General features: G+C 37.3%; 2 protein-coding genes across 2 annotated transcripts in view; both read left to right on the top strand.

Annotated features, from left to right (window-relative positions):
- Window positions 1–3,637: 3,637 nt before the first annotated feature.
- The window catches only part of LOC307155389 (uncharacterized protein), a 148,510-nt gene continuing 125,167 nt past the window's right edge, over window positions 3,638–26,980 (top strand). Inside the window, exons 1-2 of the mRNA XM_079865987.1 lie at window positions 3,638–3,679; window positions 13,884–14,003. The gene's annotated coding sequence lies outside the window, so the exon portion shown is untranslated. The remainder of the gene's footprint in view (window positions 3,680–13,883; window positions 14,004–26,980) is intronic.
- LOC307156258 (GTPase IMAP family member 8-like) lies at window positions 3,673–19,643 on the top strand. The gene is made up of 5 exons (XM_079867553.1): window positions 3,673–3,851; window positions 4,599–4,639; window positions 4,820–5,488; window positions 18,053–18,088; window positions 18,178–19,643. The coding sequence occupies exons 2-5, from the start codon at window positions 4,627–4,629 to the stop codon at window positions 19,083–19,085; spliced, it is 1,626 nt and encodes a 541-aa protein (XP_079723679.1). The 5' UTR covers window positions 3,673–3,851; window positions 4,599–4,626; the 3' UTR covers window positions 19,086–19,643.

Here is a 26,980-nt window from a genome sequence, read left to right as displayed (position 1 = left end):
TGATCATAAGTCCGAGCAGCAGAGACACAATAATCAGACGATAGGGCTGAAATGGCAACATATAGGGTGAATACAAACGTAAAGAGTTTACACAAATGCGATGCAGCAGTGGCCAAGCCAAACACAGGCGCCATCTTGACAACAGCAGTGACACTGGCAAACTCCTAGATAAGGAGGAAACTGCAGCTTTACTGAGCTCAACGGCTCTGGCCGAGCTGTAATGACCCTGCATCTCACAAACTTGTCCTTTGTCTCTGTGATACTGCAATTCTTGTTCTTTGTTGATATGAACCTCCAACCAGTCAAAATCTATTGAGCAGTCAGTGCTGTTACAGTTTTTCTCGATTGTTTACACACATTTTCTGAAAGCATGCCTCATATTCTCAGAACTCTACACACAAATCAAAACACACACACACAATGGGCAAAACCCCTCAATTCTCCTGCAAAATGAAACTTTACATTCAAAACAATGTTATTTCTTCTCAAAATGGTATTTTGTTTTCAAATGACACACACAAACCGAATAGACATTTATAAGAACCAGTTGAACACTGATGTGCTCACTGTAAAACACTATGATGAATGGAAAACACTTCTTCTCCATTCATCATAATGACTTAGGCCTTTTTTGGTTCAGTGTTACACTACAGCATGTTACTACAGTGTTACATACATAAGTGTGTTGTAAAATATTTGAGAATATTGTTTTTATACTCAGAACACACAAATACACGGTAACAAATATATTTTATTTTTCCCACAAAAACAATGTACACAGTGTACATCCCAACCAACACAAAGTTGTACATACAGTGGTCTACATACACAACTACAGAAGAATTGACTGTATACAGTTACAGTAAAATAAAATAAAAATCTGATGTTGGCATCCATTGCCCCGTTGAAGAGCTGACCTGTTGCCCTTTTATGCTAAAGCTCTGATTGTTAATTGTAAAACTGTGTGACGGGTGTTTGCCCATGTGATGAGTCAGTGTGCATATTTGAATGGCAGTGTGTTCCTTGTGAAAACAAGAGATTTTCTGCATGAAAATTGTGCCAAAAGCAGAGAATTGTGTGTAGTGTTTTGAAAAAAGTGTGTTTTAGATCTGCAATTTGAGTGTAAAGCAGGAATTGTGCTTGTAGTTTAGCAGAATTGGTTCAGGGGGTTGGTGCATGAGTTACATGTTGTGGTCATTGTGTCTCAAGTACCAGTATTTGTGTGTAAACAATTGAGAAAAACTGTAACAGATGGAAAGCACAATGTTCAGGGCCATACAATGCACTGTATTCATTGTACAGTATACAGCCTACAATGCACTGTCCTACAGTACACAATACTAAAAGGGACAAAAATCAAATGAGTAAACATGTGATCAGTGTGCTGCTTCTTGTCTTTGGGCATCATTTGAAACAGGTTAAATCAGTTTTGAGTGGTTGTGTTTAATCAATGACGTGTGTTCTCTATTTGTATTTGATTGTTGCCACTTGTGTTTACCAGTATGGATGACATGAGCATTACAGTGCAGAATGTGTTTTGAGAATGAGAATGTGTTTAGAGTTTTGCTGAGTGAGATCTGCAAATTGTGTTTTACCATGTGAAATGGTTTAAGGTACTGACAACAGACTGCACAATTAGCTAAATGAGTTCAGGCAACTGAGAACTTTGTTCAGCCAATGGGTTTTAGTGTTTTAGCAATTGAGAAAAACTGTAAATTGTGTTAAACTGAAATGTGAGAAACAAGAGTTAACATTTGTGACAATTACTATAAAACTCAAGGAAATTATTCAGAGAATACATCCATGGTTATTGTATATTTACAGTAAAATATATATTTTTTTTTTTTTTTCACAGCAGCATTGATGCTTCCAATAGATACAGAGATCAAAAAAGCATGATTTAGTCATATTACAGTTTTTACCAACTGCTTACACACAAAATCTTTTCATGTCACACGATTTTTGAAACCTCTCACTCAAAGTGCAAAACTACATGCCAAATCTCCAAAACCATAAGCTATTTCTCAGCCTTTGACTTTTTCAATTGCATAAAACACTTTTTTTCAAAACACTACACACAATTCTCTACCTAAAACACAAAGATCTATCAGGAAGTGACTTGCTTTCCTTTTCCAAACACAACCAATCAAAATGCTACACTTATTCACCAGGTCACACACACACCTCATATGTGCAGACACTAATTGCTTAACTGATCACTAACCAATCACTGCTTTACTGTAGTATAGGCCTAAATAGGTCAAAGGTCAGATGATCTGTTTTGAACAATGGATTCCTGGGACCCCCCGGGACTTTAGATTTAGAACAGCAGTGTTTACATGGTATGTACAAAAATGTATTATTATGAAAGAAGTGTTTGCCATTTGATGCAAATGCTTCATTCTGACTTGTGTTTATGGCATTTTGAACGCAGTGTTGCATTTTGAAGGAGATGTGAGGCATTTTGCATTTTGTGTGTGCAATTTTGAGAATTGTGTGTAGAGTTTTGAAAAAAGGAGACAGTTTTGAAAACGTGTGTAAGCAATTGGTAAAAACTGTAAAAGGATGAAAAACAAATTAAAGCAAAGATAAAGCTATAAATAAAGTCTCTACAAGCTCTTCATTGTGTCACATGTTTTGCAGGAATCAGATCTTGGGTGCATTTAAATAAAGAGGCAAAGAGACTGATGAAATGGATCAGTGTGTGTTTGATTAAAGCTGCAGCGGCAGAAGAGCTGAAACTGTCGACACCACAGAGTCATGACAAACAACACAAAGTGTGAACACCATAAAATAACAATAACAAAACCCCAATGCCAATGCATACACAGCCCTACTCAAATCACTTTTTAATACTGAGAAAACAGTTTGGTTCTCTTCCTACTGTAAATAAGGGATAGTTTCAGAAACAACATAAAAAATTAAGGATGCTGTTTTGAGTGAAAAAAATAATATTCAAAAGTAATTGAAACACTGATCCATCAATCCCTGCACGTGATTATTGTACTTTAATCAAGAACTGTATGGCATCTCTGACCCTCAGAGGAACAGCTTTACACCACATTAGGCTTTCAGACACAGAACTACAGCCTTAATGTAGAACTCCAGTCAATTTTAACAGTGAGCTCATTTTTTTGTAAATTTGGAGTGCTGTCAGTACAGAGAACAACGACAAAAATCGGTGTTGCCTACACCGTGTTATCCTCTTTTTAAAATTTGCACCCTGTTGACTTCAATGGGGCAAGTTTTAAACCTGCTTTTAGCCTCTTAACATCCTTGATGTTACAAGTGCCCAGCCATGTGGAGTGATTCCTTTCAAAGTGAACACGGTGAATCTGACTGCAGTAGATGTGAAAGATATGGATAAAAGTGATGTTTATTTCAGCCAGCGCACATACCTGTATTTACATCCTGTTTTCGGTCGAAGTCCACAGTAGTCGATTGTGGACTTCTTGACAGATGAAATGCAATTAAAGAGATTTGTACTAAAATAACTTCAATCCTAAGGTATAAATGAATAGATATGAGTTAGGTACTATACTATAAATTTCTTTATTTCTGGTTGTGGTTTAAGCTCTTGTGGAAGAGGCGCGTCTTCAGATGTTTCCTGCAAGTTGTGATGTTCTCATCAGATCAGGTTCCTGTCATTGTATTACTACTTTCAAGACCGTGATAACAGGTCGTGTTTGTTCGTTAGAAATGTATTAAGTCTTTCTTGAAAAAAATATTCTGGAAGTTTTGGCTTACTTATTTAAGAAGAAAGCAAAAGCTTGGTGTGACCATCCATCAACATCCTCTCCACTTTCTGTCTTGACTTTTTTGAAGAAACAAAGAAAGGAAGGTAAAACTATGTAAGTACTTTTGCATTTTACACCCTTTACAGAAAGTCACATTGTAGTGTGAAGTGTTACCAGGACTGATTATAGTGTCCAGACATCTGTGGATATTTCATAATGCTGGAATATGATGCACTTTAGATCCTGCTAACTTGTACTAGCAGGAAAAACTCCTTTTACCATTTTAACTTTCAGTTATCGGACGTCCTTTTATATATACTGTACACACACACACACACACACACACACACACACACACACACACACACACACACACACACACACACACACACACACACACACACAGCGGTGGCCATGTCTGGAGGGGATATTTGTTTTTAATGACCCTACAAGTGTGAAACATAAAAATATTTGGCAAAAAACGGGCAAACTACAGATTCAAATTGTTATTTTACTATGCAAATAAAAAATGCATAGAAAAATAAAAAACTTACTGGAAAAAAGCATACATTGACTAAAACATAATCAGTTATTAATATTTCATTATTTTTGCATTCATAATTTCTTAGCATTACCTGGGCAGAAATTATGTATTCATATAACTCCAAGCACAACTACGCTATATTTTTAACAAATGCTTACACATATTTGAATAAAGAGTGAAGATGTCAGTTTACCTAAACCGGACATCACTTTTGAAATGAAATCATACAGTCATTGAAACAAATAATTTGGAGGTTGCAGAAGCATCACAAATAATTAATGTCAAGAACAACTCTAATATCATGTACCTGTTTACAGAGGCTGACATCACCAGCAGACAAGGATCATGGGGTGTACCTGTAAGTTATAATTGTTGCACAATGTCACATTTATAGTCTAAAATCTGTTTACAATGGCAGAGAGACGAGCTACTGAATGCTTAAGGAACAGAAGAAAAATCCATTTTTTTTTTTTTTCATATAAAGAAGTTTCAAAAACAGCATGGAACTTAAAATTAAAGACGTTTATTTTTCCAACAGCCAGTGTGTCAGTGCCAGAAAGAAAGATTGTCCTTCTCGGGAAAACAGGAGATGGTAAAAGCAGCGCCGGGAATACAATTCTTGGAGAAAATGTATTCACCACTAAAGCTTCAGCTTCAGATGCAGGAGTTGAATGTCAAAAAGCAGAGAGGAAGGTTCATGGAAGAAAGATAACAGTTATTGACACACCTGGACAATTTGATACAGATTGTGAAGATGAACTAAAGAAGCTCGTCGATAAATGTGGAGGCCGCTGTCACGTCATCGACCACGAATGCTGGAATAAACGTAAACGAGGGAACAAGAGCAACAGAGTTCAGGTGAAAAATCTGCTGAAGACCATCGACGAGATGGTGAAAGAGAACGGCAGCTACACCAATGAGGTGCTTCAAAAGCTGGAGGAAGAAATTCAAGAGGAGATGGAGAATATAACTGATGACACTTTGCTTGCAGAAGAAAAACGAGAAAAATCAAAAACAAGTATTCTTTACAAATTTCTGAAGAAGTGTGTAGGAGTAGCAACAGGGACCGTGCTTGGTGCTCTTCTCGGAATGGCTATTGCTGTAGCTTTAGTTATGTCTGTTTTACAATTATTTGTAACGCTAAAAACAGCGATTACAGCAGCAGGTGTAGGAGCAGTGGGAGGAGGAGCAGCAGCAGTTGGTGCAGGTACGTTGGCTACAGGTGTGCTTGTAGTTGGAGGTGTGATAGGAGGTGTGGTAGGAGCTGTGAGAGGCATTGTTACTGCATGGAATACTGCAGATGAAGCTGATTCTGTGTGTGATGTTATAACAAAGGTAGCAGTGAATACCTGGGATAATGGCTTATCTATGGCTAAGAAGGCAGAAGAAATGTGTGGTCTTAATAGCAAAATGGCAAACTTACATTGAATAAAAATACATTTCATTCCTGCTTATTGAATATAATGTGTTTATGTCATACTCTTCAGTCTTTTTATTCCCAATGACAACATGGTAAAATGAACCTTAACTACTGGCAAACTCTGTTTCTCACACATCATGTGACCAAATGTCATGACAGCTTGAACTTTCTTCAGACTATCTTCTATTGTGTTATAGAGTTTGGATCAACATGAGGGTAAATGATGACCGAATTTCAGTATATATATATTATTTGAATGTGTTTTGCTTCTAATGTTTGTGTGAACGTGCCCTCCATGGTTCATTGCTATGGTGAAGCTCTACACTCTGTGTCTTGTGTTCTACACTCAAGCCATGAATTACTGTTTTTATTATTAATGCTGTTTTTTGCCATTAAACATCATTTTTATCTGCATCTAGATCCTGACTCTGACTTGGTTCTTGGAGCACGTTACAATAATCAGAGGTGGGAGTAAGTCACTAAATGCAAGTCTCAAGTCAAGTCCAAGTCTTAACATTGCAAGTCAAAGTCAAGTCAAGTCATTCTGTTGTAAGGTTCAAGTCAAGTCAAGTCGCAACTTAGTCATCAAGTCATACCAAGTCACACACAGGCTTGTTTTACACATTTTTTAACTCTGGGACTTTTATTACTTATTTAGACTTATTTATTTAGCCTACACTACACAGAAATAATATACAATTAAATTATGCTTATTTTAAATGTATTGAGCAGGCTAGGTATAAAAAAATATAGGCTTTTAATAATCTTTCAGTGCGCAAAACCATGATAATCTGAAACGCTTCAAAACAGAGCGCACGTATGCGCATTGCGGGTGCAGAATGATGTGCTCAAAGCAACATGGAGTCACAGTGTTCAGCGCTGCGCTGCACAAGTGCGCATTTAAAAGTTCACGGCACAAAGCAAAGAAATGTCGAGCGCACAGATCCTAGTGTATATCTGTCCAACAGTTTATTGACCATTTGTTTCACAATTTTAAATTCCAGTTATTGTGCATTTGATGCCGATTCATAGTCCTTGTGATGTGTGATCTAACAAGCACACAGTGACGGTAGTGAGTCGTTTAAAAACAGCAACAAACTCCAACAAAATAAAGTCATTTTATGCAAATCCACAGCCTTTTATCTACAGATTATAATGTGAATATATCATATTGGAGAGAGTTTTACCATGTATCCAACCGGAAGAGGCGCACGCGCTGTTTGAATACTGAATGGAGAATAATTGACAGCCGCAGAGGAGGGAAAATGAGTTTCCGTATACTTTAATGATGTAAATAGACTTCTGTCCATCACATTAAGCTATGGAATGACTTCAGATGACTTTGTCACCCAAACTGACGTGAAAAAAGCGGGAGGCGCAGAAAAGCGTGCTGTTTGCATCCCTGATTTAAGTTGAAAGTAAGATAGATACCACAGAAAACCTCGGGCTTGAAAACTAGCAAAACCTTTGCGTTGGCCCAGTGACCAACCACTTACTTCTTGCTGTCCAACTTGAAGTGACGAATGAAATTTGAAGTTGTGGCCGATGAATCACTTATCTTGGCAGATATTACACACAGCCGTTCCTTTCTTGGCCGTGTACGCGTAATCTCTAAACCCAAACTTTATTATCCTCGGGGCTGGTGTTGCGGTGTCCATGTTGTCTGCGGAGGGATCTGCTGTTTTGGCAGGCGGCAAGCGGCTTCCGGATAGCGTCTAGCGGTTTACGCATGCATATAAAGAGTTCATTCTTAAATATATAAAAAAATCACAATAATTCATTTCAAGTAAATAGGCACAAGTCCGAGTCAAAAAGTATAAAGTCACAAGGAGCAAGTCTAAAGTCAAGTCGAGTCTTTTCAGAGATCTAGTCAAGTAAGTATCAAGTCCAGAAAATTGCGACTCGAGTCAAGTCATATGACTCGAGTCTCCCACCTCTGACAATAATATATATTTATGTAACTGTAATGTATGTACCCTATCAGTCGGTCACTCTCAACGTACGTCGGACCGACTAATAGGAATCTCGCTAGAGAGGCCAATCTACTTCGAGTGAAACTAAACGAGCCAATGCACATTGGCGTGCAATCATTTGCATCAGCTGCTCAGCCACGCAGCGCAGGTATTTAACGATTGCTCTTCAGTCTTTTGCTTCAGAGCCAAGCACTTCGATGCTTTCTAAAACCCTTCTGAGAGCTGTGAAACCACAAGCCTTTTTCAGACCTCTCAACCCTGGTGCGGGCTGTCTTTTTTTCTCTCTCTTCTTTTCTGTTTCTTTTTTTTGTCCTTTGAGCAAACAAAAAGCTGTTCTCACAGCTGGCAGGTGAGAGCGCCCAGAAGCCGTTTTGATGGCTGGTAAGTTTTTCTGATCTTAAATGTAACTTATCTTGTAAATAGTTGAAAAAAGCACTGCAAGTAAAAATGTACATAATTTATTTTATTTCATTTACAAATTATAACTTGCATAACAAAATAACATATAAAACAATTTCTTCTTTTTTAATTTACATGCATTTAAAAAATAAACAACAGAAATTACACTTTGTCTCATTAACAGGGTTTAAGTTCACGTTTTTAAGAAAGAAAGACCCCAGGGTTTTAACACTTGTTTCGCTAGCTTATTGAGTAAATTAAAACACAATATTTACATTTACTAGTGCAAAATGCCCGTGCAAAATCATTTTTTTTGTGTGTTTTTAGTAATTGTTGGTTTGGTGCCCGTGAAAGAGACTGAGAACGCATTGAATTCAGGGAGCAGGCTAGGTTACTACAAATGATGGCTGTGAATAAAATATAATATTCAGAAGTAAACAGTGTAGCTGACAGAGTGTTTATGTCAGAATGTTTATTTTTAAACCACAACCTTCTAAGTGCTTCTTTTACCAATATATTTAAGAAAACGCTATGCTTGAGCAAACAGCTTGTGAATAGGCAACTACAAATGATGCCCGTGAAAGAGACTGTGATCGCATTAAATGAGACATATCATGCTTTTAAATTGTTCCTTTTTACATATAAATCATACATTTGTAGTCTATATAAAGCGGAACTGCAATGCTTGGGTCTGAATTCCTCATTATTATAGCTCCACAGGCCCCTTTTCTACCCTTTTTCTGAGGTGCGTCTCAATCAACCCGTTTTGGTGCGGTCTCTTTAAATACAACTGAGACACTTCATACCCCGCCCCTCTACAGGTTGCAGAGGTTCAACTCCACCCCGTTCAGCCATTTTTGTAGTTTGATAGCAGAGATACGATTATCTAGCGGCACAGAAACTTTTTATTCACACGTTATTAACAAAATGTCAACAACGGAAGACTTGTCCATCCAGCCTTACATGTTCGGGCCAGAGTCAGAGCCGGAGCGAGATGAAAATGAAGACGACGAATCTGCAGAACAACGTCTTCATATGGATGTATCGCAATGGTGTGTACTGTATTTACACATGAAACTTTGGTCTTCCGACCTTTTACCACCGTGTCGATTTATTTTGATTAATATGTGCGAGGGAGAAAGAGCAAGACAGCGTCTAGTTTGGAGACGGTGATGTCTTGTTTACACGTTCGTCTGGCTCTGAAGAGAGAGAGAGTGAGCGCGCGTGCGACCGGGTCTCTCTCTCTGCTCGTTCTTTCAGTTAAACATGCGTCCTGACACAAGCGCGGCAGTTCATCTACATTAGACGGTGTAATGAAGCGTGTGGGTTACTACATCCAACAACCGAACATTTTAACTTACCCTCTCGTAACTTCTGCATCCTTTAGCTTGGACTACAAAATTGCAGTGAGAAATAGAAATGGCGGATTGCTCGAAGTGTTGGGCCGGGAGTCAATATCCTTATTTGGCAGTTCCGCTGCAAATACTGTGACGTATTAGTTCACAAAACGTCATAGATAACAGAAAAATCGGAACAGGTTGAAAAATATGACCAAAACAGAATATAAAGATATCAACGAAGCACCTGAAGAGAATAATTTCATATTTTCTGTACTTCTAAACACTCCAAATATACAACAAAATGCATTTAAGGGCTAAAAAAGTGGATTTAGCATGATATGTCCCCTTTAAATAGGATATGTTTAGTTGGTGAATAGCATAGGCTACTATTACACAGTAGCGATAACGTTAAGCGCACCAGAATGAAATATAATATTCAGAAGTAAACAGCATAGCTGACTTATAGATTCAGTTTACATCCACAAATGAACATGAATTACATCCACATCTGTCGTGTCAGGGAGCAGTGCAAAGTGCCCGTGCAAAATCAGTTTTTGTGTGTGTTTTTTAGTAAATGTTGGTTTCTTGGTAAAGAAAACAGATTTTTACTCAAATTAATCAAAATGGATTTATCACATTTTGGAACCAAACTATAATATCCAGAAGTAAACAGTGTAGCTGACTGATTGTCAGAATGTTTATTTTTAAACCACAACCTTTTAAAAATTATATATTTAACGATATCTTTAGCATTTCTCATCCAAACAACGTCAAACTTGGCACTGCACTTACTCGTGACCGTAGCGAGACACCTGTCAAGTTTGAAATCCATCGGACAAACGGTTCGAGAGATATGTGGTTAACAGACACACAGACAGACAGACACACAGACAGACACACAGACACACAGACAGACAGACGTTTCTGTAATTTATAGAGAGATAAATGTATTCCTCGGCCACAACAGAAGAACTATCACCCTCCATTTTCTTTGAAAAATAAAAGTCCTGTCATCACCGGCGCAGGATCGGCTCGGCTGCCAGCATCCACTCGTTCTGTCCTTCACGGCCCGGGGAAAGAAGGACCCTTCTAAGTGGATGCAGCCCCTGGAATGGGACACATCTTATAATATATAGAATAATCTTGGCCTGCGTAACAACGGCTAAATCTCATCACATTTGAGCTCTTTTCTTATAAGCACTTCCTTTCAGTGCACACTAAACACTTCTCCCTGTTTTATCTCTTTATACATTAACACAAATGTGCTGCTGTTGTTTTAGTATGATTCTGACATGTTGAATGGATTGTCTGTCCTGCAGATGGCGCTCATGCAACATGAATGAACTATTGTGGAGTTGAATTCAGTGAATAAGAAGCCAGCGTTACTGAGCTTGCTGTGTTTAGATGAAGGGTTCTTCTCAATCGTAAGGCTTCATATCTCAGCTGCCTCGTCATCAAGATCCGTTGAAGGACGTCTCAATGTAAAGATCCTTTGAAAGCAACCTTCGTTTCGCGTCCTTCATTCGGTCGTTTTTAAAGGATGCACCAAGTTTATCCTTCATGTCCTTTGGTCATCCACAATCCTTTGCAAACACTCCAATGCACAAACAATGGCAATGCAATAAAAATGTAGAAAAAAAAGTAAGATATAAAGACTTGTTTGATTCTTTTTGTTGTCTTCAGTGTGTGAAGGGTGTGTGTTTATGTACTTTCTGGTTTTGATAAATACACGATTGTATGCATACAGTATCAAGGCATCAGTGTGTGTGTGTGTGTGTGTGTGTGTGTGTGTGTTGCTGTGTATTCACTCATTTCACATTAACTGTTGTTGTTTTTGACTAAAACTAATGAAAAACCAAATTACATCAGTTTATGGTCACATTGAGGACACAACATCATAATATTAATATTTAATAGACATTATTGTTCATAAGGGTTTAACATTAGTTTGTAGATCTGCATTTTAGATTTGAAATGCTTGCACAAATATCACAACCTGGCACACACACAAGTTATGAGGTTCCTGCTGATAATTTTCAAGACCTGATGTCCATCGCAAGGAACATTAAAGCTAAACATATTCACACTCCGTGTAACTCAGTGTCCCGGTTTCACAAACAGGGCTTAGATTAAAGGGTAACTAAACCCCTGGTCAGAGCCTGACTCCACCCACTGTCAATATTTGAAAAATGCTAGAAAAGTGGGCAGACCCCAGCGGAGCGAGTGGGGACGAACCGTGAGCGGGGGGGGCGTGCACCTGAGACCTGCTGTCAGATTCTAAAATGGAGTTTGCTCACAGGGTCGCAAGACGACGTAAAGTACATGCATCTGATGAGTTTTATCAGAGCCCGTCATTCTCTGGTTTTATCAAGTTGATGTCAATAGCGTGCGCTCTCTATATAGGCATATTCATATTTTGCCGCTATGTGAAAAAATCCAGCAAAATGCGCCGACGCGTTTGTCGACCCCAGAGGAATAACTTTAGCCTAACCATAAATTGTGATTAAATATGATCACTCACATCAAGACGCCGCTGCTGTGGTGGAGTCCGTGGTGGAGTCCATGCAGGAGGAGCAGCGTTTGTCACTGCGTCGCTTTTCAGCGCGAGCTGTGTGGAGAAGCCCATTTCCACCTCTATTGCGTTGGAGAAGAAATCCCGCGAAAATGCATGTTTCACACTCACGGTCTTCCAGGCCAAGTGCATGCAAACACTGGCGCCTATTTTCCAAGTCTGCTGGAAAGTTATGCAGTCCAGCAGTGCTGTTGCAACCAGCAACACTACACCTACGTACCCTCCTGACCACTGTACACAGATAAATCTACTGCTAGCTCATACCAAGGGCGTGGTGAGCTCGTATCAGGGCCGTGGTGAGCTGGAACCTGCTTACGTCACCTGCCACCGCTTACGTCACCTGCCACCGCTTACGTCACTTGCCACCGCAACATCCAATAGGAAAATTCAACTGCAGTAGCCACCGTTCAACCTTAAGAGGGCAGCACTCAGACGTTTTTACACCATATATTGTAAAATTAAAACACTTTATACCCAAATGTCAAAAAAGTTACTCGAATCAATGAACAGCACTAATAAAGCCTCATTCTTACAAATCATTAAATAAAAAAAGTTGGTTTAGGGTTTAGTTACCCTTTAAGCCAGGACTAGGCCTTTGTTAAATTGTGACATTTAAGTAGCTTTTATAAACGTGCCTTAGAAAGAAAAAATAAATAAATGTGCACCTTGAGACAAAAAAATTTACAAAATATTTTAAGATGTTAGTTAAAACGGCTCAAACATGCATTTTAGCAACGCTCGAAGTGGGGGGCGTGATCGTGATCGAGGTCCTCAGACTTCTACTGTGACGTGTGTATCTGCGGTTCTGGAGTTAGATATATCCACTCAAGGGCTAGAGAATACCCATAATGCACTGTAAGGATCGTGTCGAGCGAATTAACGCGTCTCACCAGAAGATGGCGCCACAGCTGAATCATACATCCATATATATTTTTTTAAACCACTGGTCCAATGTAACTCAGCGTAATATCATACAGGTGTAAATTCATTTTGAATTAATTATTACATTGTTTGATTAAGGTTTATACATGCTAGATATTTATACATACATATTATCATCACATCTGGAGCTATTGACTACTTTAAATGTTTTGAGTGTGTAAGTAATTGTTACAAAATGACAATTTTAAGTGCAACTAAAGTTCACCAAAAAATGAACATTTTGTCACCATGTACTCCCCCTCATGTTGACCCAAACCTGTAGACATTTATCTATCCTGTGGAACACAAAAGTATTTGTAAAGGTTTAGTTGTTGTTGTTGTTCATTTAGCTACAGCTTCAGCATCCAAACCTGCTAATGTAAGGCCACTGACTCTAGTTAAACACACCTAATTAAACATCTAATTAAAGCAGCTAATCAAGCTCTTTAGACTCACTTCCAGGCTGGTGTGATGGAGCTAAACTCTGCAAGAGGATTGAACAGTAACAAATGACCTGACATGTTGGATGACTCTCTGTCCAGCAGATGGCGCTCGTTTAACATGTGAATTTACAGCTGCAAAAAAAAAAAAAAAAAAAAAAATTAATATGCCGGTTTCCAGTAATTGAACCCCTGTCAGAATCATGGCTGCAGGAATATATAATATAGCTTATGAAGGCTGAAGATGAAATATGAAACTGCATGAGAATGTTCTTCCCTAAATATTGACCAATGTAATGCAATTGAAGAGATTTATAAATTAATTTTTAGAAAATGATTTGTATAATGTATAGGTTAATGTATACATTAATAAATATGAGTTTTAGTAAGTTTCTTTGTTTCTGGTTGTGGTTTAAGCTCTTGCGGAAAAGGCGTGTGTCCAGATGTTTCCTGAAAGTTGAGATAGAGGTTGAGAACTCTGTCCACCAGAGCGTCAGTTCCTGTCATCGTGTTAATACTTTCAAGACCGTGATACAGGTCGTGTTTGTTCAGAAAGTTTCTAACCAATAGGCTTACTTATTAAAGAAGAAAGCAAAAGCTTGGTGTGATCATCCTCTCCACTTGACTCTTTTTGAAGAAACAAAGAAAGAAAGGAAGGTAAAGTACTTTGCATTTTACACCCTTTACAGACCGTCACATGGTCGCTGTAGTGTGAAGTGTTACCAGGACTGATTAAGGTTTCCGGACATGTGTTGATATATTATAATGATGGAATATGATGCACTTTAGATCCCACTAACTTTAATCTCAGCTCGTATAGGCTATGTACTGTAGTGTTTATTGATCAAACACTCTGAACAAATAAATAGTTTGAACTGGCGTGTAGCCTCTTTATTTTCAGAACATACAATTCTAACATGAGCTTAGGCATATCATATATAAACGCTAGATGTCTTATGGCGCAGTCATTCCGGCATCACCGTTCGGCCATCTTGTCACAGTGAAGCTGTGCATTAAGTGAGTGAGCAGCACGCACACAAATCCTCATATCTCGCTGAAATATTGACGGATTTACAAACGGTTTGGATTCTTACAAACGTTATTAACGTGGCTATAATTCTGACTGCTTGAAAATGTATGTTATAATTTTTCATATGTATGCAGTGTATGTATGTGGCGACATAACTACATCTCTGACGTTTATAACAAACCAAACCGTTTGAAAATCGGTAGAAAATTGAGCAAGTTATGGTCATTTAAAAGTACATACACCATTAAATGAGTGAGCGAGCATGGTGTGTGTGTGGTCGTGGTCAAAATGTACGTACCTTGCAGAATCTGCAAAATGTTAAATATTTTGACAAAATAAGAGGGATCACCATCATAAAAAAACACATGAATTACACATGTTCCACATGTGATCATATGTAGAAAACATGTTGCAACAAAATGTGGAGCACATGTTTCCACAAGTTGTAATGTCTTTTACATGTGGATCATGTTACAGAAACAGGTTCACTGTTCAGCTTAAAAAAAAAAGACGGTTACATTTTATTTAAAGTAAATTATGAAGTACTTTCAGCTCTTTTTTAGTTACTGGAACTCTTGTGTAAGTGAACTATACTAACTAAGCATTTGTCAGTACAACATACTATTCCTATTTCACTTTGCTTGTTTTTTTTTGCTGTTGTTTTTTTTAAGCCAATCGGTTTGCATGCTTTTTTTAAGTCAGTCTAACTAATTAGATTTGACAGTGTTCTTTGCAGACTGTGGTTACTGTGTTCAGTTCCTCTTCATTGTGTCACGTGTTTTGCAGGAATCAGATCTTGGGTGCATTTAAATAAAATGACAAAGACTGATGAAATGGATCAGTGTGTGTTTGATTAAAGCTACAGCTTTAAATAAAATAAAAACATGATGCAACTCACCTCAGTTACTCAAATCACTTTTTAATACTGAGAAAACAAATCAGTTGTCTTCGTAAAATAAGGGATAGTTTCAGAAATGACAAAAGATATTTGGAAAACTCTGTTTGGGGTGAACAAAAAACCTTTCAACCATGTTCATAAAGAAAGGAAACAGTAATGCATCAATCCCTGCACAAAGTGACTTGCAATGCAGAATTATTCATGTTGGTGTACTTAAGTCAGGAACTGTACTTTATATTTATGGCATCTCTGACCCTCAGAGGAACAGCTTTAAACCACACACACACACACACACACACACACACACACACACACACACACACACACACACACAAATAATAATTGTGTTTGCTCTTATTTTAGCCTAATAGGTGTTCCTGAAAACTGTTGCATAACAATACATACAATAATTACAGTTTTTATGTATGTATATAGTTTAAATAATATTTATTATTATTATTACATTGTTATTCCTGTTTTTTAACCTACAGTTTGATAATGATTGTTTGCTGTTATATGTTATTTTATGTTTTTGATGTTAGATCATAATTGCTGTTCCCTTCTGAAGTTGTATTACTTACAGAATTAAACTGGATAAAATACCAATTCATTGCAAAATGTCTGCATAAAGTGTTTTGAATTATCACTATCCATCCCTTATTTTGTTAGTTTTTTTTAATTATCAAATACTGAGTAACAAAAATGCTTGCATTATTCCCTTTCTAACCAAATGTTTTTGTTTGATTGTAATCATAATGCAAAACCTGATACTTATCTAACAAAAAGATCTAAACCTTGACAAAAACTAGTCTTTTAGAATGTCTAAATGTATATAAATAAATAAAAAAATAAAAAAATATGTCTAAAAAAACGATTTGAATCAAAAAGCCTCTCTATGCATTTATATAGGGAGCTACAGTATAGCCTACAGGTGGTTACATGACATTACGAGCCCGATCTCATGAAAGTGCGTATCAATAGCACGAATAAAAATATCTCTTATCATTTATATGTTAACTCGTTTTGGCATATAAATAATACGAGAAATATCATTCGTGCTATAGATACGCACTTTCATGAGATCGTGTTGGACATTACACCCATTTTTATTTTTTTAACGCCACTGGATGGTGCTTTTCTCACTTCAAAAAATGGATTTTAATGTGAAATGTTGCATTTATTGAAAAAAATGTAAAAAAAAAAAAAATACTTCTAATGGCAAAAATATCTCATAAAAATGTAATAATTATTGCATAGTACCATAGAAACCTTTCAAAATTCTAAATAATAATCCAAAAATATTATTGAACAAAAATATATTACATTTTCCTGAAAAAAAAGAAAGAAAAAAAGTTACATTTTAAGGCTTGAATTTGAAGGAGACAAGTGTGACTCCTAAGCGAAGAGGACCAGAGGGTTAAGAGTATTGATGAATGAGAATATAAAATACTCGGTAACTAACTTAACCTTGGTTCCCTGAGGGTAGGGAACGAGTATTGCGTAGATGCTCTGCTGTGTTCACTGTGCAGCTGCACTGCGTTTTAAATTATTAAGCTTCAATATTTCTTGAGGAAAGGAGTTTCCCCACTGCATATTAGCTATGCAATACGAAGGAAGTGGCCATTCTCGAAAGGGAACTATGATAGTGTATGAATTTGAAAGTATTGGAATGTGAAGGCTTATTTGTTGTGTGAAATATCTGAGCAAAGTTTTTCTTGAAGATCATGTGAGAGCAAGTGAGGACCGGTAACCACAATATCTCATTTAAAGTTTCCTAAACCTTTCACACGTTCCATTGCTTTAAGACACATATCCTGTCTTTTGTCTGTCAATAACCTCACTTATTCTATATTCTATAAAAAAAAAGTTTTTACATTACCTTGTATGTAAAACACACATCACTGATTTATTTTTCACTGCTTGTTCTTAATAACACACCTTTTAACATCGAACACGTCCCAAAATCGTGAACGCCCAGAAAGGCAGCTTTCCATGTGGCACGTTGGCAGTGTGCCAGTCAGCACTGCAAGTTCCTTTTTCAGGATATATTGCACTTATAACTCTTTTAAAATCAAGCACGTCCCGCGCTTTTATTCGCATTCATGCATTTCTTCACTCTGAATTGTCAATAGTGATTTACATACCGCGATATACACAATTTAGCAAAATCTCAAACGATAGACAGTTTATTCTGTGTTAACCATATCATCATACTACCCAGCCCTTGTATATACATAGCAGTGGACTTATAGGAAACTACAGTTAAATGCAGAGCTGTCACGATAACTGCAATATTGTAATATTGACAAGTCAACCGCAGGAATGCAATTTTCACACTAAAATTTTTTCTTTTTTTTTTATAAGCTATACTCTTCTTGTTTTACAGTGCATGTATATTGAATGTTAAAAAAAGTATAACAAGAATGAAGAATGTATTTTTTCCCTCCAACAGGCAATTTTTTACTTAATTAAAACACCATGTATCATTGTGATGTACAGGTACTATTGCTACTCTAAGGTACTATTATGTATCTTTTAAAGAAAGAAAGAAAAAGAAAGCTGTTGTACCCCCAATTAAATAGTTTTTACACATTTGATTCTGAGAGTGAATGATTTACGACATTTGATTCACCATTTTAATTGGAATTATGAGTAAGATATTTGCTTAGACATTGAGGCAAATACATTTGTAGTTGGATAAATATTATAATTAATGTCCTTTATGAAGAAGGGCCCAGAGCCAAGAATAACCTCTATATTATTTACCTTACAGAGACTGACGTCATCAACAGACAAGGATCATGGGAAATGACAGTAGGTTATGATTGTTGGACATGCCAAATATATTATATAATGATTATAATTAAAGACTCACATTTTAAATATTTTTTTCTTTCTTCAAGATTCAGCAAATATCGTTCTTATTGGGAACGCAGGCAATGGTAAAAGCAGTGCCGGGAATACGATTCTTGGATTTAAAGAACCGGTATTCCCCACTAAAGTTTCGGCTAATGCTGTTACTACTGAATGTAAGAGTTGTGAGAAAACGGTTAATAAAAAAAAGATCACAGTTGTCGACACACCTGATTTCTTTGACACAGAAGATAACGATGAGGTGAAATCTGAGATCGTCAAAGCTTTGCTTAAATGTGCTGGAGGCGTTCATGCCTTTGTCATTGTTCTAAAGGTTGAAAAATACACAGGCCATGAAAAAAATATAGTGGACAAACTCCTAACAATTCAGAAAAATGATGTCCTGAAACACACAGTGATCTTATTCACTCATGGTGAGCAACTAGAAGGACAGACCATTAAAGAATTTGTGAAGACCAATCGACAACTACAGGAGCTGGTTGATAAATGTGGAGGACGCTGTCACGTCATCGACAACAAATACTGGAAAAGAGGTAAACGAGGGAACAAGAGAAACAAAGTTCAGGTAAAACATCTGCTGAAGACCATCAACAAGATGGTGAAAGAGAATGGCTGCTTCACCAATGATCTGCTTAAAAAGCTGGAGGAAGAAATTCAAAAGGAGATGAAGGAAAATAAGGACAATGTGTCTCCAGAAGAGAAGCGAAAAAAAGCAAAGGACAATGTTCATAAATCAATTTTTAGTTGGGTTAAAGAAATATCAAAATGGCTACTGTTTAGTGCTTTAATGGGTGTCTGTGACGTAGTTGTAGACCAAGTAAAAAAGTATATAGACGCTATATCAAAACCAATTGCGGGTGAAATAGGGAGCAAACTTATCGCTGGAGGTGCTGGAGGAGCACTTAAAGCAGTGGTTAATTCTGGATTTAAAGGATAAGATGCTGATTCAGCAAATGACAGCATGTGCAGGGCAGTAATGACCAGCTATGAGAATGCAATGACTTTGATGAAGGACTGCACTGCAAAACCTTGAAACTGCAACAATGAAATTACTGATTTGAATATATATATATCAAATAAAATAAAACATTTACATTTAGGCTATATTAAGATGTTTTATTCACTAGTGTCTGCATTAATAGTTGTGGGATAGCTTTAAATCTATTTAGTTTCAGCTGACATTATGTTGTATTCTTATTAGTCTCAATACAATTTTGTAAGGCTTGTCTGTATATGTAGTCACACATACATTTCACTGTAAGGATTCAGTTTCCTGTTTCCTGTACATTTAGCATGTGGTAAGGCTGGGTTTCTTTTTATATCTCATTAACTTCAACACCGCTTTAATGCTATTTTAACACCCTGCTGTGGACACATGAACACTGAGGGGTGTCCATTAACACTGGGGATTTTACTGTGTAGGTAATCGAAGTAATAATTGTATTTGAATATATCGACATCTGCAGAATTTATCTAAATGTATATTTGTGTTCAAAATAAATGCATCTTTAAAACAATTAAATTGTGTTCAACTGAAATGTGTATTTTTTAAACCGATTCAACAAGAGATAACATTTGTGACAATGTGAACTATAAGCTCAAGAAAACATATAAGGGAATACATGCATGGTTAATGTATAACAACAGTAAAATAATAGTGTATTTACAGTTTTTGCCCATTGCTTACACACTAAAACCGAATGCTTAGACCAAAACCTCAATACCTAAACTTCTAGTAGCATACCTTAAAGGAGTCATAACCTAGTATTACCTTGGATACCCACGCTCTATTATAGCCTTTCAGGCCCTTCTAAAAGAGAAAAGTGGAAAAAAAATAAACACAGAGCTCCTCTGACCCTTATTTCTGAAGGCATTATTGTCTCGCGAGATCTGATGCGATATTTTGGCTGTCGTGGACGTTCATTTTAATAATGCAAATGAGGGGTAGAGGTGGGCGGATCGATCCTGAAGTATCGATACTATCGATACTGACGTGGTATCGAAAAGGATCGATCCTCACATAAAAATATCGATCCAAATGTGTGGGTTTTTTTACCAGTAATTTTTATTAATTTAGCACGCAATGCAGTGCGTAAAATAAGCTTCTAAGTGGAAAAATAAGCGAATGTTAGCGGATAATTGTGTAGGATAGAACTTTTTCTCCTAGTCATCTGGATACAAGACGAAACCAATCAATCACAGAGTTCGATGCTGGTGCTTCGCTGAGCTCACAGGACCAGTGCGTTTGGGAAACGAAGCCTTGCTTAGATGACATGACAGAGAAACAATCGGGAGTTTTTTTGCAATAAACAAAGCAAAAGTGTATATAAGGGTTCAAAATGTTGATGTCAGTAAATTTTTTTTATTGAAATTAATATTTTTATTCAACAAGGATCGATGCATTAAATTGATCAAAAGTGACAGTCAAGGGTTTTTCACTGTTAAAAAACTATTTCATATAAATGCTGTTCTTTCAACTTTGTTGATCAAATAATTCTGCATCATGGTTTCCACAAAAAATATGAAACTGTTTTCAACATTGACAATAATAATAAATGTTTCCTGAGCTGTAAATCAGCATATTAAAATGAATTATCATCATGACTGGAGTAATGATGCAGAAAATTCAGCTTTTTGAATAAAATACAGTTTAGTATGACATAGAAAACAGATAGCCTATGATAAATTGTAATATTACAGTTTTTACTGTATTTTTGATCAAATAAATGCAGAAGAGAATTAAAAATCTTACAGACCCCAAACTTTTGAACAGTAGGCTAGTACTATAATTAGGGTAGTTATGTAAAAGTCACTGACTAATAATTACAGGCGAGTTGAGAGCACAAATCACAAAATATTTAGTAGTCATGAAAACGTATTCAGATTTAGCATATTAATGATGCATTCACCTCATAAATCATGAAAGTGCATACAAGTTCAAGTGCATGCTTTTAAAATGAAAAAGTATTGGTATCGGTATCGATATCGGCGATACTGGCCCTGTATTTACTTGGTATCGGATCGATACCGAAATTTGGAGTATCGCCCACCCCTAATGAGGGGCGTGTTGATTGGTGGCAGGAAGGAGGGGGGTTGACACCGCAGGTAACTTCAGCATCATTCCAAAATGAGATCATGGCGCAAGTTGTGAATGAACCCGACCCGGCCGCGACCTACGGAATTCAACCGTACATGTTTGAGCCAGACTCTGAACCTGAGCTGGAAAGTGAAGATGTAGAGTCGATGGAAGGACGTCTACATCAAGATGTCTCTGACTGGTAAAGACAATCATTTTGACTGAGACATACATTATACCTTTTATTTAATGTAGATTACATTAACGGAGATGTAGTCTACTTTTTTATCAGCTTACAGTGGTTATTGAGATCAACGTTTGCTATCATGTGGTGTTTTTGCCTTGTTTCACGTTGTGGTTTTTTAAACATTCAATATTTTTCTTCTACAGACATGTAACGTGATCTTTTTCTTTATGTTTATTATTACTTGACTGTTTGTTTTATTTATCTATCCTTATCTATTCTATAAAAAAATCAATACAATTATATGTTGTCATAGTTATATAATATACAATTCTATAAAAATATAGCTGTATCATTTTCTTGTCTGTTTACCTAATGAGTTGTAGGAACCGCGTCATTAAAAATGAATTTAATCCACTGGTCCCTGACAGCTTGGTCCGTTCTTGGGAGAGAAAACACATTTACATGTTGATTCTGACAGTCAACAACAGAGCAACTCACGTGTGCACTACGTTTCTGCATCTTTCGCGACTGAATAGAGCATCACAGTCCCGCCCACAGCCGGTCCTGGAAGTAAAAATTCAATACAATTTCTCCATTGACTTATTCCCCAAGCCATAAAAACGTAACCATACATGGTAGACTTAAAACCAGCTACGGCTGTACTAAGCGATTGTATATGCTCATATAACCGCCAAAAGTTCATGGGGCACTAACCTTGTTTTGAGATAAATGCCTTTTATTCGCGATGTCTTGGAGAAGTACTTCATTACCCACAATCCTGAACAATCCCACAATCCCACAGTGATGCATCTGATTGGTGGAGCTCGTGTAACTGTCTGGTTAAACCCCGCGAAAGTCTGTGAAGAAGACTGAAGATCATAAAAAAAAAAAAACTTGTGTTGCGTTTTTTGCACGGTAGACTTATCAGTGCAATCATGATCTCCTTGACTGCCATGATGGCTTTTTTCAAGGAGGAAAACAAAAGTGTTAAAAGGGGTGAAAACCACTTCAAATCGGGTCATGTAGTTGAGTGTAGCGTGTCCGAGGGTCAGCTTGTGGGTTTTGTAAGGGCCAGCATGAGGGACAAGACCTAACGTTACAAAGTTGTGGTGAGTTTTGCAGGGAGATGGCAACGTTAGTTAGCATTATCGTTCACTTTAGCTAGGCTACTGTAGCCTCCATATGGTATGAGTCATATCAAGCATTTTATGATGCCACTGTCAAAACAATATTTAGCTTAGGCATACCTCTTCATGCATTTACTGAACATTGGTGTAATAATTCATGGCAAGTTAAAGGCAGGGTAGGTAGGATTTTATAAAAAACTTTTTTCCAAATTTGTTTAAACTTTCTATATATATCAATACATAATTAAAATGTAAGTACTCTGAAAAAAATAGTATAAAAATCAAGTGACTCTAGACCGTTTAATCTGCATTAAACACAGCTCATTATTTCCATTCGGGGACGAAACAAAGGATTGGCTTAGGCGACTGTCACTCTCTCTCGCAACCATGGCAACCACCCTTTTGCCACTAGATCTGCCCACTTGCGCGCGCACGTTTGATTTGAGGAATTCAAGAGGCAGGAACCTGGGAATAGCAAAACAATGGCAGAGAAAGAGCCATTCACATTACCGGCATATGCAGTTTGAAGGCAAACAAGGCAAAAAAAAAGAAGACAGTACTAGAAAAGGTAATGAACAAAAAGTCTTTGGATAAACAAAGAAATATAACGCGTGTCAATATCGGCGTGGCTTTCCAGCGACCACCCCGTCCTCGGCCTCTACTTCCTCGGACCCTATTGCACGCCACGGCCTCTTGCACGACCTCCTGCTTCGGCCTAAAATTATTTTTATTTTATCATATGTCATTTTACAAAAGGACATTTTACAAACCTACGTTTTGTGCTCCTGCACGCACTTTTCCAGTCACAACACAGCAATCAGAGGAGCACTCGCTGAAAACTGTAATGCTGTTCTCTTCCTTCATAACTCGTAGCCTACTGAGAAGGTTCGAGTTGCAGAGGAATTTGTGACTGTTTCACCTGTTCAACCACATCAAAGTTTCGTAACTAGTAAGTCCATGCTTTTTCTCTTTTTGTTCTTATGTGCTGAAGGGCCGCTGTGCCTTGGTGAAACAGTGTTTGTACGTGAAGAGCTCTTTTCCAAAACGCCATAAACCTAAAAAGCTGCTAAAGTAATGATTATGAATATGTAAAATATTGCAATAACACATTTTAATTGTTTATTAATTTCTGTGTCGGCTGCAAAGATGAAGTTGACGATAGGCTATAGACTCGCGATCTTCGCAGTAGTAAACGCATTTATTAGGCTACATAGTTTTATTTTGTTTTGGAAGGTTTTGTTTAGAACCAGCTTTCTGTAAATATATTTCACATTTTTTAGGCCTGTGAGGCGAGGCTATACGGTTCGGTTCACGATGATATAATCTCCAGTTCAAGCACGTTATGTTTTGATTGATAGCCTATATTTACTTTTATGTTTTAAATACAGGAAATTCGTTAATGAAAAAAATATTAAAATCAAGATACAATTAATACAAAACGAAATTCGTTTTAAAGAAAGGCTTTGTGCTTTCTGTTTTGAGGTCTCTGTGAAAGTTTGAAAGTCTTTTACTGCCGCTTTCAGAGCCATCGCGTCCATAATGGAGAACTGTCAAGTAATATTGTTTTTTCCTCATAAATGCAAACACGAAAAATAAAAGACAAAAGATTTTTTTAAAAAGACAAACCATTTAAAAAAAATTAAATAAAAATATGGATTTATAGCGCTTTGGGGAAAAATGGATGGATTTATACCGTTTTGAAAATATATTTTTTTACTTTGAATTGATCATCAACAATATTGTTGTTTGATTTAATAATCACTGTTGCAAGAAGTGCCTAGTTAAGTTTTTTTTTTTTTTGTAAGTGGAAAAAGTAGGGGCTGCCACATATTCTGTTTAGTTAGCTCCTTTATTGTTTTTTTCTATAGCCTACAATAATATAGGTCAAATGCAGCAAGTCAAAAGACCAACTGGACATTCTTTGCCAGTTTGCACACATTTCTTTGAAGGATGGCAAAAATATCGCCTGAATATCGATATCTAGATATTGGGAAAAAAATATCGAGATATTCATTTTTGTCAATATCTCCCACCCCTACATGCAGAACACCATAGCTGTTATGAATCTTACACGAAATTCATCTTCATCACAATGTAACTGATGGTAATGGAAAAACGTGTATCAATGCAACCTGTTTTTAGCTTATATAACTAGCTCGTTAGCTAATCAAAAAATATATATTTTAAATTTAAACTTTACCAATATCAATATGCTAGCTTGATAGTGAGTACTAAAATACATCTTATTTGTTTATATTCATAAGCAATTACCATTAGATTTTTTTTTATTACATGTGATTCTGACATGATGTCACTACATGCACTGTGCTCCTTCCTCTCCGCTCGTCTTATAATGCGTGTTCAGCTCAGCGGTCGGAGTCGCGCGTTCATGTGTTTTGGGGGCGTGGCTTTGGAAGGAGCCCAGAAGGGAGGGGGTGGAGTGAATGGAAATAATGAGCTGTCTTTAAAACAGTCGTGAGAGGTCTACAGACACTCGATTTTTATACTTTCTTTTTCAGAGTACTTACATTTTAATTATGTATTGATGTATAAATAAAGTTTAAACAAATTTGGAAAATAAGTTTTTTAGACAAATCCTACCCACCCTACCTTTAATAAACTGAATATGATGCACTTTCTGGTTTGCTGACCATCACTTTTTAATTTTCACTTGTTTTTATTAAGAAAATACATTAAATGTTATTAAAATTAAGGATGAACTATAACTTCATGAATAAAATGAGCATGGACCACAAGTGGGAAATTGTTGAGGCATTTGTAAGCAACCTGCCCGTGGGCCGCTGAAACTGATGAGCAGAACGCCGCGCGGACTGCCAGATCTGCACCCGTGAGCCGCGGACCACCAGCCTTGCCATCCAGTCTATTTACACGATTACTACTGAAAGAACTGCTATAAACTGCACAAGAAAAAGTATGCGTGGCTGTCGTCAGATTTGAAAGTCGCTCTAAAGGCTCTTTCGCGGTTGTGGCTTCAGTGGACTTCAGTGAGGCGCGGTGGTTTATGGGATGAGTAGTTCCTTCGCTCGGAAATGAAAATATGTTCACAGTCTTGTACCTTTGACTTTTTTTGGATTTTCTCTTTGTTTTTTCACTCGAAATGATATGTTGTATGCTTATGAGTTCAGCCGTAGCTGGTTATTCTCAGACATGCTCTAAAACTCTTTAGATACGGATTTTTCCAAAACGTCAATGGGAGAAATGAATGGGAAATTTACTTCCGGCACCTAAGCGCTCTCGGGCTGTGGGCGGGACTGTGACGCTCTATATGAGGGGGAGAGGGGCAGGGCGGGCTTCCTGCAGCATAGGTCTGCGGTGTCCATATATGGTATATCCTGCCCCGTCTTGACGTCAAGTCGGGGCAGAAATTAAAATCTCGTATTTGAGTGCGCGTGCACGTGGGCAGGTTTACGAACCCAGGGGTAAACAAATGCTTCACTTTTTTAATATCGGCTTCCCGGCCAGTGTATAATCGTTAGGCAATCATAACATACATTGATTCTCATGGAAAAGTGAAAATTACAGGTTATGACTCCTTTAAAGCAACAAGAAATGTGTTAATAGTATAACTTACACAGACAGATGTAGTGCTAACTGTGTTAAAGGGATAGTTCACTTTGGTATTTTGGTATGTTTTAGCTTACCTGATGTAGGTGTCTTTTTTTCCGCAGTAGTTTCAATTTTGATATTTTTAGGTCAAACCGTTCTTGTCTGTCAATCATTTCATGCAGGTCTATGGTCACTGTCTCAAAGAGCATGCACAGAGTCCAAATGAAAACAATTCCCCATCGTCCAAATTAAACAATTCCCCATCGTAAGTACACATTGATGGCCTAAGACATGAAACGAGCGGTTTGTGTGAGAAAACGAACAGTATTTATATCGTTGTTATCTCTTGAACACAGCCGCGTCCAAATGATCTGACGGTATATACATAGATGTTGCCTTGGCTACTGCAGTTCATTGGAACGAAACCGTAGCCAAGCGACATCTAGTGTATACATCTATACATAGACTGTAAAAAATATGGACAAAGCGTCTGTGACGTCACCCATAGACTTTCTGAAGAACGGGTTTGAAGCCGTTTATGGGGGGTAAGGGCGGCGCCATCTTGGAAAATCTTGGGAAATCCTAACCCCGCCCACCTTCTAACACAGCGCCGCGTCACTCAGCTCGCTCTGCTACTCCGGTTATCTCTGTGTATACTTTAGGCAAGGAAATATGTTATAAAACACCATACTAACTCTCAGCCGTCAGATCGCGCCGTCAGATCATTTGGCGCCGTCAGATCATTTGGACGCGGCTGTGTTCAAGAGATAACAACGATATAAATACTGTTCGTTTTCTCACACAAACCGCTCGTTTCGTGTCTTAGGCCATCAATGTGTACTTACGATGGGGAATTGTTTAATTTGGACGATGGG

Source organism: Squalius cephalus (assembly GCF_949319135.1).
Source record: "Squalius cephalus genome assembly, chromosome: 3".
NCBI lineage: Eukaryota > Metazoa > Chordata > Actinopteri > Cypriniformes > Leuciscidae > Squalius > Squalius cephalus.
Note: the sequence above shows the minus strand (reverse complement) of the source record. Positions and strands in the feature narration are given on the sequence as shown.